Source organism: Patiria miniata, unplaced genomic scaffold (assembly GCF_015706575.1).
Source record: "Patiria miniata isolate m_02_andy unplaced genomic scaffold, ASM1570657v1 HiC_scaffold_17, whole genome shotgun sequence".
Lineage (NCBI taxonomy): Eukaryota > Metazoa > Echinodermata > Asteroidea > Valvatida > Asterinidae > Patiria > Patiria miniata.
The window spans coordinates 5902466-5917644 of NW_024037055.1; the positions used below are offsets into that span (position 1 = coordinate 5902466).

At 41.0% G+C, this 15179-nt stretch overlaps 1 protein-coding gene across 10 annotated transcripts in view; it reads right to left on the reverse strand.

Annotated features, from left to right (window-relative positions):
- Positions 1 to 221: 221 nt before the first annotated feature.
- The window catches only part of LOC119723636 (amine oxidase [flavin-containing] B-like), a 44380-nt gene continuing 29422 nt past the window's right edge, over positions 222 to 15179 (reverse strand). For 7 of the 10 annotated variants that reach the window (XM_038194390.1, XM_038194387.1, XM_038194396.1 and 4 more), the window contains exons 7-15: positions 8411 to 8563; positions 7113 to 7272; positions 6375 to 6471; positions 5142 to 5195; positions 4880 to 4940; positions 4121 to 4218; positions 3892 to 4003; positions 3179 to 3241; positions 222 to 2963 (exon numbers count right to left, since the gene is read on the reverse strand). In XM_038194390.1, coding sequence (XP_038050318.1) covers positions 2820 to 2963; positions 3179 to 3241; positions 3892 to 4003; positions 4121 to 4218; positions 4880 to 4940; positions 5142 to 5195; positions 6375 to 6471; positions 7113 to 7272; positions 8411 to 8563 — 942 coding nt within the window. In that variant the 3' untranslated portion in view covers positions 222 to 2819. Of the gene's footprint in view, positions 2964 to 3178; positions 3242 to 3891; positions 4004 to 4120; positions 4219 to 4879; positions 4941 to 5141; positions 5196 to 5770; positions 5824 to 6374; positions 6472 to 7112; positions 7273 to 8410; positions 8564 to 12714; positions 12857 to 13010; positions 13153 to 15179 lie in introns of all 10 variants that reach the window. The other 3 variants (XM_038194388.1, XM_038194394.1, XM_038194391.1) reach the window with 3 other exon arrangements.

A 15179-nucleotide genomic window follows, 5' to 3' on the forward strand; every position in this document is an offset into this window, starting at 1 on the left:
GACTCTTATACAAACATGTGGATTAAAAAATGTTAAAATGCTACCCAGACTAGATAAAAAAAAAGAACCGTGTTTTGAACATCTACACGCCTATCAATCACATAGTGATAAAAAGAATGCATTGTGTTTTACATCCAGGACATTGTTGGCTTTATTACTGTCAAGATCAAAATGAAAAAGGGCCACACGCAAATAAAAGAAAACGACTGACCATGTACATGTACATAGGCTGAGCAAATATTTCATTTATTTATTTTTCAATCTTGTTCTGTATTAAACTTTATCACACAATGCATGATTGGAATGCAGACATATTGAACATAAGCATCTTTTATGCAAACTTGAAATACATGTAATACCTGAATTGAAAATATGTAATAAAATATTTTCAATTTGAAATTTGAAATGTAAAATTTGATGTAAAAACCATTTCAATAAAGAGTACATACAAGTAGAAACTTTATGAGATGTTAAGTTTTTGTAAATATCACATGATTATCAATATTCTAATATTTCTGTTAGTTTGCCATTATTTATACTTGTATTTAAATTGTATAATATATCTTTCTAATGCTCCATTTTAACCAAATCACTTTGAAATTTCTTCTCAAACACTGGTGTACATTGCTTACTGCATTTCAGCCATAAGGTTTGGAATATTAAATCAACTTGAAGCCGGCATAAAAGCAAAGTGTTACATTTGTAAAACAAACAAACAAACAAACAAACAAACACCCCCACCCCCCCAACAACCCAACCAACAAACAAACAGATATTATGTTATCTAGCTTTCTATGCTAATGCTAAAGTATTCCAAGCCATTAATGAGATTTTGTTAACATTTGCAAGTGTTATTGCCAAATTCACTTCAGCCTTAGTTTTGGAATAATGAAATTGTTTAAGTTTCCGAGAAAAAAAAAGCAAAACACAGATTGTGTATAACAAACAAGCCTATCAACTTCATGAAACAAACCAAAACAAAAATTCTGTTAACGACCTTTTCAAGGCAATTACATTTTTACTAAAACTACTAAATTGTGTTAGCAAACAAACTTTCCTCATATGCTCAAAAGCATCCGTTCTCAAAATCAACCTCAAATTTTACAACGAAACGACTAATTGCCATTTATTCAGAGTATAAACAGAAAATTATAAAATAAACACAAAGTATCGATGGCGTTCTTTGAGCTAAAAACTACGCATGCGTAATAAGTGGATTTTAAGCAGCTACATTTATTTTTCATTCAAATATTTCAAGCCACGCATGGTCCGTATTAAATACGTGTTCATTCTCTGTAATCTTTCCTAGGTAAAACCAAGCTGTCATGCTGGAAACTTCTACGACAAATCAAAAATAAAAATCAACAAAATTGAGCAAATTGTGAAAGAAAAGCAAAACACATAGATTTCATGAAACAGTCATTGTATTAGTAACAACAAACCAATGATACATGCAAGTATAGGTTAACTAACTCTTACCTAAAACCTTGAGTGCTTGTTCAGGCAGATTTTTCATGCGCCTTGATTGGACGATTTATTAATAGTACGGGCAGAACAGCACTGTGATGAATGAGGGAATCAAAGGGATTGAACACACATGTACAATTTTACACGCACCCATTTACCAATGCATTTCATCACGAGATTCTCAGACAGCTTTTTTTAAACCCATTTCAGCAGTCCGAATCGAGGCTGCATGGTACCAGTGAGGCTGCACGGTATTAGTCAAAGGACAATGTTATCTCTTCCCTCTCTCGGTGACAATATGGAGAGAGATACCCTATCCGTCAAAAATCTATCAGGTGACAGGTTTTAACAATTCGGCAAACTGGCCTCATATTGGTAGAATTGACATGCTGTGGTAGTTTCGTTAACTGAGGGTACCATGCCTTGACTGACATTGACAGATGTGGTGGGTCAGCGCTGGTGAGTGCCTGTCAATGATGGATTTAGATCAGTAGTAATGAATGCACAACAGGTTCACTCACTATTGAATTACTATACTTCCGAGGACAATGCTTTGTGTTTCCCTTTGTCCCTTTAATATAACACTCTCTTCCATAGACTAAGCACACGAACCTACTACAGAGGACCGTTTTGAACAAAAGATCCAACTCCTGAGGACTGAAATGATCCGTTGTTCTCCCTTTGTGTGTCTGTCCTCGGGGGTAATGTAGAACACATACACTCGTGCATATCCCAGCAAAAAAAAAAGGCATTGTCCTCTAAGATGCTGCTACACAAGTTGTAGCAGTATTCAAGGTCACCCTATGTATCAAACCACTTCAACAGGTTCAGACTGTTGTGTGGTTTAATCCGTGGAATTCTGACAGTTGACGACCAGCCTGTACATACGCTACGAGAGATGAAGTAGATAGATTCTTTGACGGTTTGTGGCAGCTATATCAGTAGTAGAGTTATAAAACTAACACACCACGTTTGTTTGGCATCTCACAAAGTTCAGTATAATCTTTGGTATATTTATCACCCATTAAAAACAGGATTAAAAATAACTCCACCATGATCAGATTTCAACCAATACCTAACCCCTGCTTACTGAATACAATGATGAAGGGGTATTATAAAGACGACAAATATTTTTTTCTCTGGAATTTCAAGTTACAGAAACCAGCTTTTCTTCTCAGTATTCAAACAAATTTTGTTACATTGTACTTGTAATCTTTTGAGGCAGCTTCTTTTTAAAGACCAACTCGGTACGGTCTGAGTACAAATTAAAACCTGGCGCTAGGAAAACAAAGATGAATTGTTGGGGCTTGAATCACCCGTCCGGTACAATCCTTTCTCCTTGACTGTGCCATTTACTTGTTCTTGAGACGCCAGGCGATAAGAAGTCCAGCAGCGGTTGACGCGATGGCAGTACGAGCCAGGAACTTGAGCAAACCAGGAACAGACGGCGCGTTCCGCTCAAAGAAGGTCGATTCGAAGGGAAGCGCTGGTACATCCTGAGTAAACCAAAGAGAACATTTAATTCAGATAATTTACAGCAAAGTAAACCTTGTATCATACCATGTGTAGTGAAAAACTCTTTTTACATGTGCAGCAAATTACATGAATGCCATTCCGTGATCGTTTCCTACACAAATTTTACGGACACTGACAAAAAAAATTGTAAATTTTATTATCATTTTTAGGTCCAATAGACCAAGATCCTTCTCGCCTTGGACTCTGGTTCATCCTGCCAGACTTCATTCTCAGCAATCTTTCCCATCCTGTGCAACACCTGAAAGAAAAACAAACAAGGAAAATCCGATCTTTTAAAAGCATCCACTACAACAAATCACAGAAGTCGGATGTCATAATTAATGCAAAAACATCTACCAACCCTGCCTTATTTCCATGTGCCCCGCCCATTGACCACACCCTTCTATTTGCCCCATCCATTGGCCACACCCATTGTCCAAACCCCTGTAACAACATCCACATCCCTCCCCAGCAGCCTGGATACCCCCTTCCATGAACCTCGCAAAATGACCACACCCTTTTATGTGCCACCCCCATTGACCAAACCCTTCAACCCACATCCACATACCTCTGTACCGGCCCTCTCCCCAGCTCTGATACCCCTTTCATGAGCCTTGCGAATTGACCACACCCTTTTATTTGCCACACCCCTTGACCACACCCTTCTACCAACATCCACATACCTCCCTACCAGTCCTCTCCCCAGCCTGGATAACCCCTTCCATGAGCCTTGCAAAATTGACCACACCCTTTTGAGCCCCACCCACCAACCACACCCTCTTACCCACATCCACATTCTTCCCTACCGGCCCTCTCCCCAGCTCGGATACCCCTTTCATGAACCTCACAAAATGACCACACCCTTTTAAGTGCCCCGCCCATATTGACCACACCCTGCTATCCACATACCTCCCTACAGGCCCGCTCCCCAGCCTGGATACCCCCTTCCATGTACCCGGCCCAGTGAGTTGCAGTCTCGGTTCCAGCAAAGTACAGACGTCCAAACGGCTTCCGCAGCTCCCTGTCAAAACAAAAATACAACACTAGCTTCAGCAAATGGCCAACACAAATTAAGAATTGCAATCAGTTAGGATGGAATTTTCAAATAAACACTGGTTGATGTCTGGTTGTGCCATACTTTCCAAGTTGGGTCAGTACGCCAGGCCCGTAGGTGGCGGTGTAGCAACCACCCGAGTACTGCTCCGCCATCCAATTTTTCTCCACGTAGTTGACGGGCTGAAAGAAGAAATACAATAAATATGTATGTCATATTACTGTAATATTTCTTCCAAGGTGGCCTCTTGGAAAGGCTGGGGTTTAGCTGGGAACTTTTGATGTCACCGTGAACATTACTGTGAGCAGCTTGTACTCTTGGAGCAACACCAAACAGCGAGTTGAAAAGATAAGTGATCCGCGGATCGCGTGTGTCCCCTTTATCCGTGGTCGATCACTATATGTTTTGTCTTCTCAAAAAAAAAAAGGTCATATTTTGTGCATTTTTAAACGACCTCAAATGACCTCTAGATGACCTTTGACCTCCAAGTTCGGAAGAGTTGTCATGAAGCCCCACCCAAGGACCACTCCATCCAAGTTACATTAAAAATCCAACAAATTCTGCAGACAAATTCATTTGAAGCATAATTGAACAATGACCTCAAATGACCCCTACATGACCTTTGACCTCTATAATCCGATGAAGAACTGTGTCTTCCCATCCAAGGATCACCACATCCAAGTTTCATCAAAATCCACGAAAGCATGTTGAAGTTATACTTTTTTTTCAAACCTTGACCGAAACTTTAACGTACGTATGGATGTTCCCGCGGATGGGAGTTCTGGGGTAGGACCGTTGTCCTTTTATGGGGGGGGGGGGCCTTGAATGACACATTGTACTTACATGCAATGCCTCCTCCGCACCGTTGAAGGCATTGAAGTAGGCCTTGCAAAGCCTGTCCCTCCTATCAAGTAAATTCAGAAGAAATATATAAATAAATAAACATTAAAAGAACATTCATTAGCTTGAAAAAGAACAATGAACCACATCATCGTTCTTGTTCTGACAAAATGAGTTGTGGTATTTGCAAGCGATTCAATTTGCCATGCAAGATCATTTTGCAGTCTTGTTTTCTTTCGGTGTTTTTTCCTTGCACACATCTCACCTTTCTTCCTTGCTGATGCCACAGAATTCTCTCGCTTTGTTGGCTGCAACAAAGCTGCAATTGAAAAAAATATGGCAACGTAAATCGGCCACAGAGTAATTTCAACAAAATGAAACTAAAATGAGATTTTATTGTTTACAGTTAAAGCTTTCGAATATTTTGAAGATTTTTTTGCGGATTCTCGGGGATGGAGTTGGGGCTAAAGGAGGCAACGTTTGCTTTAAATCCACCGTATTGTCTGAGGGTGCTGCTTGAACTTGCATTTTATAGATATCTATTTTAATACCCTGATTAAACACTTCGCAAGGGCATGTAAAATCTTTTTCTTTCACAGGATTTTGTGAAAGAGAAAACAGGGTTACAAGCATTCTTGAATGAGGCCGTGGGTATGTACACATGTGAGTGATGGGGTATAATTGGGGAAAAAATGGTTTGGGAATAGATGCGTCGAGCGATTGATGACACATTTTTACTGGCCAGATCAAGGCAGGGTAGCTACCATCAGGCTTGGTGTCATCCAAGGAATACACCATGGGACTGGCTGGATTCACACTGGGCGTAAGTGACTGGGTTTAGGGGGTATGGTTTAGGATTGACAGGTTGGGTACGGTGACAGCATGTATACTGACCAGATCAAGGCAGGGAAGCTACCATCAGGCTTGGTATCATCCAAGGAATACACCATGGGACTGGCTGGATCCACACTGGGCGTAAGTGACTGGGTTTAGGGGGAGGGTTTGGGATTGACAGGTTGGGTACGGTGACAGCATTTATACTGACCAGATCAAGGCAGGGAAGCTACCATCAGGCTTGGTGTCATCCAAGGAATACACCATGGGACTGGCTGGATCCACACTGGGCGTAAGTGACTGGGTTTAGGGGGAGGGTTTAGGATTGACAGGTTGGGTACGGTGACAGCATATATACTGACCAGATCAAGGCAGGGTAGCTACCATCAGGCTTGGTATCATCCAAGGAATACACCATGGGACTGGCTGGATCCACACTGGGCGTAAGTGACTGGGTTTAGGGGGAGGGTTTGGGATTGACAGGTTGGGTATGGTGACAGCATGTATACTGACCAGATCAAGGCAGGGTAGCTACCATCAGGCTTGGTATCATCCAAGGAATACACCGTGGGACTGGCTGGATCCACACTGGGCGTAAGTGACTGGGTTGAGGGGGAGGGTTTGGGATTGACAGGTTGGGTACGGTGACAGCATGTATACTGACCAGATCAAGGCAGGGAAGCTACCATCAGGCTTGGTATCATCCAAGGAATACACCATGGGGCTGGCTGGATCCACATTGAAGGTAGACCCGCAGAAATCTAAGATAAAATTAAAACAGTCAAACAAGTATGTTATTTTCTTCATTTTAAAAGAAACTCAGTAATGTCTGCTAAAGACAGACATAGCTCTGTACACGTTGTCACATTTAACTACAAAGACTCATAATGGCAAACACTGAAGGCAAGGAGCCAATGCGTAAAAATGTTCACAGTCAGAGTTATGTTTATTTCTTATCCGCACCCAACTTTCACTAGTCTATGGAATATCCCCTTGCACATCAAGGGTCTATAATATGCGAGCAGATTCGGCGATTAATTGTGCAAAACAAGACTGCGTCTTGACGTCGACATTCTGATCATTCAGCAGGCGCCTTTAGTATCGGGTCTTTGGTAACCCATTGTTGGTCTAGGTCTTGGTCTCGGCCTGCAAAAGTCTCGGTCTCGGAAGTCCTGTCTCGGTCTTGAAAGAGCTGGTCTCGGTCTTGGTCTCGGATGCCTCTGTCTCGGTCTCGGACATCGAGGGCTCGACTACAACACTGCTTACAAACCGTCGAACTCTACCCCAGCAACAAATTTGAATAAAGAAAGCCACAGATTCCAGCTCATAAATTGATGCAGTTTAAAATAAACATCACACAGCAAGACAGACACAAATGTCCAAAGTGATGTGGACTACAAACCTCTGTCCTTCCACCACTGCCTGTCGTAGTACACCATGCACTTGATGACACTCCCGACAGGGGCTCTGGCTATCAACTGGTTCCTCCTGGGAGGCAGAGGAGGACTGTAATGGATGCGTTGAGTCATAGACGGAGCCATAGCCATGATCACATACTTGGCCTACGGATGACGGACGAAAACAGGTATCGAGTGGATTAATGGCTGTCAGATTAACAGCTCTACAGGGTGAGTCAAAAAACAAAACCCAAATGTCGGGACCATTGTTTTAGTGAAGATCTGAATGTATCGCTTTCAAAATCTAGGATATGAAAGCCCAATTCATAAGCTTTCGTTTAGTACAAGAATCAATCAAATCACTCATGTGCTTTTCAAGTTATGGACTTTTAAACACAACCACCGTTTTAAAGTTCTGTCCACGGATCACAAAACGGTTAAGTGTTCTTTCAGCAAAGCGAAATCAAATCACATAGGGATGTGTGTGGATCCGTGGGCAGAACTTTAAAACGGTGGTTGTGTTTAAAATTCCATATTACTTGAAAAGCACTTGAGTAATTTGATTGATTCTTGTACATGCTACATGCAGAACTTCACTAAAACAATAGTTCCGACATTTGGGTTTCGTATTTTTTGACACCCTGTATATGGTACAATGGTCATCAGTTCAAAAATCAATGGTCAATGTGGTTGATCAACAAATGGTGCAAAATGTTTATTGATTAACTACAGTTATCAATTTTACGGTACATTCAAAGGTCAAGAAAAGAACAATTGTGAGGGATTTACAATCACCAATCGATCAATCTATTGGTCAGTCAATTGATCAATCACCAATCAGTCAATCATTAATCAATCAATAAAACTATTGGTCAGTCAATCGATCAATCACTAATCAGTCAATCATTAATCAATCACTAACTCTCGGTAAATCAATCAATCAATCGCTAATCAGTCAATCTATCGGTCAATCAATCGATCAATCATTAATCAATCAAATAACCAATCATCAAGCTATTTGTCAACCCATTGATCAATCATCAATCTATTGATCAGTCGATTAATCAATCAACCAATCATCAATCAATCTATCTACTGATCAATTTATCTATCAATCAATAGATTGATCAATCAACCAATTAGTAATCGATAAAACCTATCAATCAATGTATCTATCAATCAATCGATCAATTTATCTATCAATCAATCAATCGATCAATGAACCAACTAGCAATCAATAAAACCTATCAATCAATTTATCTATCAATTAATCGATCAATCAATCAATCAATCCACTTCTTACCTCAAACACATCCCCGTTGATGGTCTGGACAACCACCTTCTCCTCGCTCTGCTCAATCTTTGAGACGGGGCTCTCAAGTTTGATGTTGTCCTTGCCCACACGTTCTCCCATCTTGATGCTCAACTGCTGCGATCCACCGACAAACTTACGTTCCTATCACAACATCCAATCACACCAAAATGTCATCGGTCGGCCAAAACATCAAACTTCATTATTTTCTACTAAGAATTGTTCTCTAACTTTCTTTTTTGAAAGTCTGAAAGCTTTGCTTAAAGTACAATTGAATTTCCAGTGAGATTTGATTCAATTTCATCACCTTTAAAAACCACCTTTAAAAATCTCTGAGTTTTTCCAGAGCCAATTTATCCAAATCCTCAGAATGCCCACAGAGAGCAGTATATTCAAGTCAAAGATTTTCTTGGGATGAAAGTTTTCGGCTTTTTTCCAGAATTTTCATCACAAATTAAATTACATTCACTTTCTAAATAAACTTCATGATCAGTAGAAAGTGTTAATAAGCAGACACCCCGATTACGAATTAGAGACTGCGTTCGTCTTGACAAAACAGAAAAAGCAAACTACCAAAAAGGTTCAGAGAAAACTGCATTGATTTTTTTTGTGTGCACACTTTAGAATTTGAAAGAATGATGGTAAAATATGACATTTGAAGCTGAAGGGGAGTATCAAAACATGCAGGTGCATGGAGAGCAATGAAATGAATGCGCAGAGTGAAAAGGAACAAACATCCAGCAAGCTCAGTGGTAGAGTGGTAATAAGATGACTGCACTAGAAAGCAGGAGGTCGTGGGTTCGAGCCCCACCCGACTGATTTTTTTCCAACTTTCACTCGGGAGGTAACACACTGAGTATACAGTGTTAATACGTCGGTGAAGGGCAAAACTAATATTGATTTACAGCACCCCAATGCAAATGCCATCTTATGAATGGGAATAAACAGATATATATTGATATGCTTTACAACAGTGAGCACACAAAAAAATGATTAAAAAGTCCCGCAACCATGCATTTAGATACATCTGTGGATGTGTTTGCCTGTGATTCTACTGTGATGTTTATTCATGAGTAACAAAGCCATAACACAAATGAAGCTTATTTATGCGCATGCTTATGGGTATTCATGATGTGGGCGTGCATATTTGGCAGCATTTGTGCATGTTTTGCATGACGGCACACAATCCAACTACTAGTTGCAACACCAAATTGGGTTGGGCTTAAAAAGGTACATGCATGTCATTAATGTTTAATAGGCCACTAAAACAGTCAGCATTCTCTACTTGATAAAGGTTTATAGCAAGGGGTTGGCTATAGTGGCCGGGTAGCCACAGTGACCAGTGGTATGGATTATCATTCAGGTGGTGCAATACTAGCCACACTGCTGAGGTGGCCACTCGGCAGGTAGCCATTCCTAGTGAGACACACATCATTAGGATGGCCATGCAATGGCAACACTGTCAAGTGGCAGCCTTTAAGCTAGGGCTATGCACGAAGATGGTAGCCACATGGACAATGTGGCCACACTGACCAGATATTTATAGTATGTATGAGGGTGATTCTACAGGGGCCAGAGAGGCCAATGGCTAGGCATTTTCAAGCCACAGTGGCTAGGTATCATAGCCATTAGGGGTGTGCATTTACGTGTAGTATGGGAATCGGTTACCCAATTGAAAAAAAAAAAACACAGTTAGGCCAAAAAAAAAAAAAAAAAAGTCGGTCTCTGGTCAGCACGCGCATTGATTTTTTTGTACCAAAGAGCACCAAGGAATGGGAAATTGCACCAAGGCAAATGATCGAGAGCACCAAGGCAAATTATGGAGGACACCAATGTACATGAGGACACCCAAAAAGCTACCCCATCTTGTCTGTACAATCCAAGCTTGAAGAAAAAAAAAAAAAGCAAAAAAAAAAAAAAAAAAAAGGCCACGTCGCCGCATCAATTCCGGAACTTTGGTCTGACCAGAGACCGAATATTTTTTGGGGGGCCTTACCAGCAGACTAGTAACTCGTGACTTGGACTAGGATTTGAGTCCAAATCGAGTCCCATTTTCCGTGACTCGGTCTCAAACTCACGAGTCACGATAACAAATGACTCAAGACTCGACATCGCATCGGTGAGTCAATACAACACACAAGTGCGTACAGTGAGCTCAATTCATGAGCTTTAAGATGTAAATGGCATTTTGGCAAGCGTCATAAACGTGATCTCCGTTTTTTTTTTTTCATGTAGCCTGGTTTTCATTTTGAAAAATCCTCCACAAATGACATTTCAAACCTTTCTTCTTCATTGTCTGCGAACTTAATAAGTAATTTGTAAAGTTGGTTACGGGTACCCGATCCCATAATCTGGAACTGGTTCCTGACATCAGCGGTCGGGTACTCGGGTACCCGGTTTCGATGCACAGCCCTAGTAGCCTTTTTTATTTTGAGGATATGCATACAAAATAGTCAATGAGGCTTTTAAATCTGGATGGCCTTTATAAGCAGTTTTATATTAGCAGATAACAGAAAAGGTCACACAGCCAGATGCACATTATCGGTAGTTAGTCAACATGACAAAACTAAAAGTTAACTACTGTACATTTACTGACTATCACAACCATCGACAGAACAAGAGGATCGAAGGAAATGGTTCAGGATTGGTTCCACCGATTAAAGGGAATAAACAACATTTGCAAACATCGAAAAATAAAACTACCAAGTTTTTACGAAATACCTTACTAGGATGTTGGTATATGACAGTCTAAAGCATCCTACATTATGGCACCAGGTATGAAGTCATTTAAAAAAAAAAATGGTATTTTTGTATACATTTCCAACGGTGGTCGGCTGACCACCGTTGGAAATACCTAATTATTTTTCAAACTACTGCTTCAAATTTACCTTTTTTTCAGTCCAAAAGTTGTTTGCTATTGGTTACATGTTCATGAACGGGTGCAAGCCAGCTAGACTGGTTCCCTTACCTTACAATTTTCCGGCATCTATAAATTGATCCATTTTATCTTTAGTGGAGTCAGGGAACCAGACTACTTGAACTTTTTTGTTTTTCTTGGTTTTTCCAACATTTTCGAACACAAAACTTCAAACATGTCAGTGTAACAATATTTGATCTATTATACTAACCCCTCAAATAGTTCATTGCTGAAAAGTACAGCAAAATCCAATGAGGTTCATTCCCTTTTAATAACTAAATCAAATCAAATCTATCCCACTAAGGATTGCATGGAGGCTTCAAGTTTGTCCAATCTTAAACCTTACCCCTGGTTGTAGTGTTAATTACGTGTCTAAAATAATCTTATTTGCGTGAATACAGTGCAAATGGTAAATTAGATATGGACTGAAAAACTTCGGTCAGAACACCCTAGTTTTAAATCTTGAAACCCACTGACCGAATGCAAGCATAAACCTTTGCAACACAAAAACAGGTTCATTGGGGGAAAAAAAAAAACCCTCCAAAAGAAAAAGCAATCGATGGTTGTCACTTGTCAGTAACTTTTTTTGTTAATTATGCAATATGGTGTCTCATAACAGATTCAATGACAGAAACAAAAAGGGTCAGGGGCGGATCCAGCAAATTGAGCGGGGGGGGGGGGGGGGGGGGGGGGGGGGGAATGTCAGGCCCGTCAGATTTTTTTTGTTATGTAGGCAGGTTGTTTTTTTTTCCCCGGACACTTGGCCTCTGTAAAATCAAACAGTAGTTTGGGGGGGGGGGGGGGGTGGGGGGGGGGGAGGGGGGCCTGGTACCATTCTTCCAATGGGAGCGCTGTTCAAATCCGACGATCATGCACATAGTGTACAAATACCCCCCTTACCCCCACTGGCTATGCCTCTGTGTCAGCTGGTCAGAGTTTTGAGGACAGGCGGACATAGCATTTTTTTTTATTTTGGCTATAACTGTCATAATTTTTGGTTGTCAGAGCAGGGTTTTTTCTGGACCACCAAACTCCCCCCCCCCCCCCCCCGATCTGCACCTGAGGGCTATTTTACAAAGGTCTTGTGCAGGTGATTTAGTGAAACGAAACTGTCAAATTCTCCTCAAAGTTTGTGTTTTCTCTGTGTAACATGCATAACAAAAGCTGTAAGCAAGAGTTAAAAAAATAAAAAATAAAATAAAACTGAAGCATGACAACTTTTATCGAAGCACAGCACATAAAAGCACAGCACACAAAAACAAAGCATATGCTGCATGAAGCCAAACTCCGCCCCCCCCCTTCTTTCTTACATGCTTGTCAGCTATAAAGCATAATGGGATCCATGTCGCATGCAAAGTCACATGACTCTGTTGCCTACCTGACCGCCATTATCGGTCATAAGGAGACGCAAGAATCCCCCGCACTGTTTGGTGTACCACATGTAAAACAGCACGGACAACTCCGCGGGGTCCATGGTAACAATCAAAATGGCCATGGATGAAAAGAACCGACGCCCACTTCTGAATCATGTAAAAATATGACACATGTGAGGCGCACAAAAAAAGACTTACATGTACTGCCAAAAATGACATGTTGCATGACACAAACCCCCCCTCCCTTGTCAGCATAATGGAATGCATGTAGCATGAAAAGTCACATGACTCTCTTGCCTACCTGACCGCCATTATCGGTCATCAGGTTACGATAGAATCCCCCGCACTGTTTGATGTACCACATGTAAAACAGCACGGACAACTCGGCAGGGTCCATGGTAACAATCAAAATGGCGCAGGTCGAAAAGAACCGACGCCCACTTCTGAATCGTGTAAAAATGCGACACACCAAAGGCACATTTTTAGACAAAATAATAAGACTTACTGCCAGTGGCTGACTTGGTTTTTGCCATTCAGACAAGCCACGGCCAAAGGCAAATATTCAGAAGTATTTAATCTGTTTTCAAATTACTCAAAGAGTCAATATCATACAGACATGTATTCCTTCAAGGCTTTACATGTACAATACTTTCACCGTCAGAGCAGACACTCTTGTTTTACTATACTCTCGAGGACAATGCTTTGTGTTTCCCTTTGTCCTGTAATATAACACTCTCCTACATACTAAGCACACAATCCTACTACAGAGGACCGTTTCCAACTAAAGACCCAACTCCCGAGGACTGAAAGGATCTGTTGTTCTCCCTTTGCGTGTCGGTCCTCGGGGGTTATGTAGAGTGACCACTGATAAAAATAGCTGAAAAAAGCTGAAGTATAGGTATAAAAAAGCTGAAATTTGGAAATCTCCTATACTTTTGTACACGGCAAGTGAGGAAAAAAAAAGCTGAAATCCAAAACAAAAAAAGCTGAAATCAGCTATAAAGCTGAGATTTCACACCCCTGACGTACACTGATACAGCCTTCAATTATCCTTGGTTTCGCACATTTTTGTAAATTTATCAATAAGCTGCTGACACATGGCTGAAGTCATGACAATACTCAGAGGTCAACTCGGAGCATATGGCGTAAAGTGCACACGACCAATTCTATTCTGAACGTACATGTACACAAAGCCATAGTGACTTTGTGTGAGCGTCAGGCGTCGCCGGCAATGCGTTGGAATGTCTCTCCCAGGTGTCTCCCCCAACTCTCCGTTCCGAACCGTTGAGACCCGGCCGTCCTTGTGCACGGAGCCCGTCAGTAGACTGTTACGTCATAGTAATCCAAGCTATACTTTAGATTGACCCAAACTCCCTAGCATGATCAACTAGGAACCATACCCATCCTGGAAAACTCCAACACCATATTGGAAACTGCACACACATATTTCTGACTTTTTTTTTATTCTGGAGGTGTGCCAACCCGATGTGAAAGACTGTCAGTTTAGGGGGTACTGTACCCATCCTGACAGCTTCCAACAAAACATGCCGTTGGGGTTTGATGGGTTGAGTTCTGTTAGGGTTAAAGGGAATATACAACATTTGCAAACATCGAAAAATAAAACTACCAAGTTTTTACGAAATACCTTACTAGGATGTTGGTGAATGACAGTCTCAAGCATCTTGTAAAATTATGGCACCTGGTGTGAAGTCATTTTCAAGAAAATGGTATTTCTGTATACATTTCCAACGGTGGTCGGCTGACCAGCGTTGGAAAAACCTAACTATTTTTCAACTACTACTCCAAATTAACCATTTTTTTTCCAGTCCAAATTTTGTTTGCTATTGGTTACATGTTTCATGAACGGGTGCAGGCCAGCTAGACTGGTTCCCGTGCCTTACAATTTTCCATCATCTATAAATTGATCCATTTTATCTTTTGTGGAGTCAGGGAACCAGACTACTTAAACATTTTTGTTTTTGTTGGTTTTTCCAACCTTTTCGAACACAAAACTTCAAAAATGTCAGTGTAACAATATTTGATCTATATATACTAACCCCTCAAATAGTTCATTTCTGAAAATTACATCAAAAACCAATGATGTACATTCCCTTTAATGCCACACCGAAACCAAATGTGGGGAAAAAAAAAAAGACATTACCCCCAGCTGAAGCACGAATGAAATTGAGGAAGAGAATGTTGTTCCTACATGCAGTTCTTCTGATTTGAAAATCACAGGCGTGCGGAAAAAAAGCACACATGGATTTTTCTAGGCGTGTGTTTTTTTCTAGGTGTGTGATTTTCTAGGTGTGTGATTCTGTGGTGTATGGCGAATCAGGCGTGCAAGTATTCACACTTCTCGGGAAGCTTATAGGCGTGCGATGGCGTGGGGGTGCAATCGCACGCCTCAAATCAGGACGGACTGTAGATATTGGTCTTTACTTTACAGGCAGGATTTGACTTTTCACTC